This window comes from Ursus maritimus, unplaced genomic scaffold (assembly GCF_017311325.1).
Source record: "Ursus maritimus isolate PB19 unplaced genomic scaffold, ASM1731132v1 scaffold_23, whole genome shotgun sequence".
In the NCBI taxonomy this organism is placed as follows: Eukaryota; Metazoa; Chordata; class Mammalia; order Carnivora; family Ursidae; genus Ursus; species Ursus maritimus.
Genome location: NW_024424786.1, coordinates 37,003,802 through 37,008,265, shown reverse-complemented (window position 1 = coordinate 37,008,265; position 4,464 = coordinate 37,003,802). Strand labels below are relative to the sequence as shown.

Below are 4,464 nucleotides of genomic sequence, written 5' to 3'. Positions count from 1 at the left end.
CCCCCCCCCCCCCCCCGGCTGGATCAGAAGAGACCACATGTGCAAAACTCTCGGCATTCCTTGCCTTAGAGGTTGGGGACCACGTTCAACCCTCGGGAGATAAGAGGCGGTGGTGACAGCTCTGTTTGGCTAGCTCTTTCTCAGTAGGGTGACCCTATAATTTGTTGTCGAAACTAGTTTTGAGCACGGAAAGGGGGCACCGTTAACAGCCGTGCTGGCACGTGAGGAGTAAACCAGCACCTTGCTGGCCAATGGGAGGCTGTCCCTGTTGATCAGTTTCTCCTTTCATCTTTCCGATGACCTGGGAGAGGCCATTCCCTTCTGTTCCAGACGGGGAAACTAGGAGCCGGAGGTCACTTCTGGCCACACAAGTGTTATGCTGGTCCTTGATCCCAGAGCAGCGCGGGCTCCTGCCGGTTGAGCACTGGTGCGCGGGAGGACGGGGGCCCCCGGTCTCGGTCTCTCCGGACCCTGGGATCTTTTGAAAATGAACATCACTTTTGTCATGAGAAAGCTCGACATCAGGGCTGTAGGATTCACGTCTAGAAAAGGTAACAGAGGACGCTGTCAGCAGAAAGGAAGAGTGGACTGGCTCTGTCGGTGCTTCCTCCTCTTGGTCCCCAGGGCTCCCTCCCGGGGCTTGGCTGTGACCCCCCTGTCTGTCACACAGACAGTCGATGTCCCTGTTGGCAGAGTCACAGAGGAGGGGGAGGACCGCTGAGACCAGCTCTTCTGTCCAAGCGGGTGTTCTGTTGGGGTCAGTCAGTTTTCTTTCCCTTCTGAGCGCCTTGAGGGCCAGTGTGATGAGTTTTGTTGTTCTTCTCTGAGGAGGCCCTGCACCGTCCGTTTTTGCGGCGCGTGGAGAGGACTGCGGTCGCCAAACCCCTCGAGGGAAACGGGTTGTTGGGGCACTAAGCGTAACAAACAGCGATGCCCTTGAGCCTGGGATGCTGAAGCCGCACAGCCCCCGCGTGTGAAGTTTGGGTGTGTTTCTGGGTCGGGCAGAAATAGACACTTACCGGCGGGCCTGCTGGCATTGGGGTTCACAGGCGGCCTTGAGCCCATCTTCGTCTCTGTCCCTGGCTGCCTGGCTTCTCCTCCCACCCTTCCCTGTGTGCTCCTTGGGCAGCTTTATCTAGCACTCCAAGGAGTCGTGGTGTTGCCTCTGGCTGCCGAGGGCTTTCACACATCCTGCTGTTCATGGTTTGGTGGAAGGACTGGCTCCCTGGTCTCCCTGGGGAGAGGGGATGGCAGGGTGGCCGGGATGTGCTTGGTGGGACCCTAGCTCCTCCCTGAGGCTTCCTGCCGAGTGGAAGCATTGTGGGAAACTGTAGTGTGTCTTTCCCTCCGTTCTGTGTTTACAGGGAAGATGGAGACCCTGAAAGACAAGACCTTGGAGGAGCTGGAGGAGATGCAGAATGACCCGGAGGCCATTCACCGGCTGGCCCAGGAGGCCCCCGAGGTAGAGCAAGGCTGTCCTGGGGCCCGAGGAAGGCAGATGGGGCTGCGGCCTTGCTTCGGGACGCTGGCGTGGTGGGAGTTGGGGCCATGTTCTTCTCCCTTTTCTGTGGCCTTCCCCCTGGTTGGGACCAAGCCAGAGGAATCCCTGAGATCTGAGTGCAGCTCCTGGGCTCTCTGGCAGTTCTGGGGGACAGTGCTGGGGCGTCCGGGGCCCCTCTGTGAGTTCCCACGTATTGTTCCAGCCTGACCCTGGAGGTGGTTTCTAAAAGTACTCGTACCGTTTTGTGGCCACCTTTCCCCAAGGGCCTTGTCTGGCCCTGCATCTCTGGGAGGAGCCATGCTTGGCCTGTGGTGTGGGCTCATCTCCTGTGTGATCCCGCTTCCCGTCAAAACCGGCACCTAACCATCCTAGCTTGTCACAGTCCCCGTGGGAATAAAATAAGCCTTCTGAATGTGTAGAGCTTTATACTTCATAAAGGCCTTCCTGTCTCCTTGACCCTGTGACCCCTGTGAGGGTCACGGATGTGGCCAAGAGCTGGGTATACCCGCAGTCCCGCCCTCAGTGACTGCAGCCTGCCCCCTGCTCTGGAAGCTACCCTGGCTGCCCCTCATGCTGGGGACAGACGCAAGTACAAGCAACGCCAGGCTCATTGGATTAGCGTTCGGAATAGATTTTTATTTTCACTGATGAACAGGTACGTTGGGTCTCTGCTGAGGATTCACGGTGTGTTCTCAACCCAAGGGAAGCCACGCCGTCCAGCTTCTCCCTGCTTTCCGTAAGGGCTGCCCAGCGAGGCCGTGTTCTCGTGCCCTTTCCTAGCTTGTGCTCTGGCTGCCCCCACCTGCCCCTCCACCCAAATGAGCAGTCTTTGCTGGGGGCAGGGGATGGAGTAGAGGGCAGGGTGTGAGGACAGGTAGGGGGACTCGGTGTGGCACATTCTGCTGCCTTGAGCCTCGCTCAGCAAGGACTGGAAGCAAAGCCTGTGTTGGGTAAGCCCCAAGCCCGCCTCAGTGGTCAGTCAGGCCATGACGCGGCCAGGCTCTGGCCCAGCCGGCACCGTGCCGGACTCCTCGTCCCCCGTTTGTCTGTCACGAATGAAGCACCACGTGTTTCTTCTCCGCTGTGAGCACGGCGTTCTAGGAATTCCAAGGCCTGCTCTAAAGTGCTTGACACTTGGCAGAAGCGAGCCTTCACGTAAGCAGCGTGCATTGACTTCCGAGCTGAGCAGGCTGGTAGACTCGATGCCGACGCGCAGAACGTCTGGGGCTGGAGGCAACTGGCATTTTGGGGCGTGCGGCCAGCCCGACCAGTCCGTTTGCGTTCTCGGAGGGGAAGAGCACTTCTGGGATCGGGGGAAGCGAAGTAGGGCGCGCTACTTAGATTTGCAAAACCCCTTGGACGAGGTTTCCACCATGGTCCGTCCAAGATAATTTTACACACCCTCGTCGCTGCATGGCTGTGCAGAGAGACGGGAGCTGGTTCGGTGTGGGGTGCGGACGTTGCTTGGAGAGAAGAAAGCTAGCTGGTAGGGGCCTCTCTCCACAGAGGGCAGTGAATGGTGGGGTCCACACAGGCTGGTGAGCTCTTTTGGGCCGGGTGCTAGGACTGTCTGATTGATCTCTTCTAAATGACTGGCGGAGGGCTTCATAGTGAGCCCTCTGTGGTGAAAGATTTGGGGGAGGCTGTGGGAGAACAGGCAGGAACGTGTAGGACAAAGTGCAGGGCTGAATGGCACAGCTTAGATTTATTGGTTGAGACCCAGGGAGGAGACCGTGGACACCTAGGAGGGCCAGTGGGGCCCCCTCAGGGGCAGCCGAGCTGAGGGCTTCAGGCCTCCCACTCTGGAGCTCTCGAATGGCTCCGAAAGGGGTTTGTGGCAGCAAGCCAGGCAGCCCAGATGTGGGGGCAGCTTGCTGTGGTGGGGAGACTGGGGAGACCACAGGCAGGCCCCATCCCTGGGCCCCAGCGGCCGCATGGTGGAGGGAGGGAGGTGTGGCGTTCCTCTGTCAGGCCTGCCCCGGAGCTCGGAGCTCAAGGCCCCGTGGCTCGGCGTCAGCAGGAGGGCAGGCGTCCGGGATAGCCCTGGCCTGTGGGGGACGAGCTGGTCTGTCCATCACGTGCTGACCGTGGTGGCCCCCGCGTGGCAGCCGCCCTCGCGCAGCCGTGCCCTGAGCCCCCTGCGGGCCTTTGAGCGCCCTCTTCTCGTGCCGCACAGGGCTCCCAGCGGACTGTCCCTGTCTTGGGGTGGTAGGTCCGACTCTCCGCCCTCCTCCCTGGCACAGGGATGGAGCTTCAGGCCGGAGCAGGTCTGTGAAGGGCTCCCGGGCGTCGCCTCACTTGCTAATCTGGCTGAGGGCAAGGCGCTGCTTTGCTTGGGGACATGCTTTCAGGGGGGCACGGCCAGGGCCAGAGGTTGGCCTGAGGGCCTCAGGTCTCCCGTGTCGGTGGGGGGCCCCTGCTGGCTCTGAGGCCCCTCCAGTTCTCAGGGGCCCCGCCGTTAGCTCATCTGCACGCAGTTTATCTGTGGGACCTGCCTGTGGCCTGGGAAGCAAGGACAAGTCTCCCCTGAACCAGTGTCGTGGTCTGGCCCTGCCTTCCTCACCCCTCGGCGTAACTTTCTGGGGCCTCATCCGTGGCCGGCCTGTGGTCTGACTCGGGCCGCCTTCGTGCACCTCACTGGAGGCCTCCTGCCTCCGAATCTTGGGGAGAAGTAGTTGGGGATTTTGGCCCCTTCCCTCCTAGAAAGCCTCTGACTCGGTCATATTACCGGTCCGCCTGCTTGCAGGCGCGCTGCGGGGCCGTGGCGGCTGCAGTGCGGGGCCATGGCGGGCCCGCCTCCCGCTCCTCACGTGGCCCTGGGCAAGCTGCGGACCTTCAGCATGTCCCGCCTGTGTCCACCGCATGGGGTGTTAGATTAGCGATTCAGGGAGGTGCCCGGGTCAGAGCGCTTGGCTCAGGGTTTGAACCCAGGTCCATCAGACCCTAGTTGGGGTATTACCCCC

At 60.9% G+C, this 4,464-nt stretch overlaps 1 protein-coding gene across 1 annotated transcript in view; it reads left to right on the top strand.

Annotated features, from left to right (window-relative positions):
- The window catches only part of VPS37C (VPS37C subunit of ESCRT-I), a 26,537-nt gene that overhangs the window by 18,712 nt on the left and 3,361 nt on the right, over positions 1-4,464 (top strand). The window contains exon 3 of the mRNA XM_040639185.1: positions 1,365-1,462. Coding sequence (XP_040495119.1) covers positions 1,370-1,462 — 93 coding nt within the window. The 5' untranslated portion in view covers positions 1,365-1,369. The remainder of the gene's footprint in view (positions 1-1,364; positions 1,463-4,464) is intronic.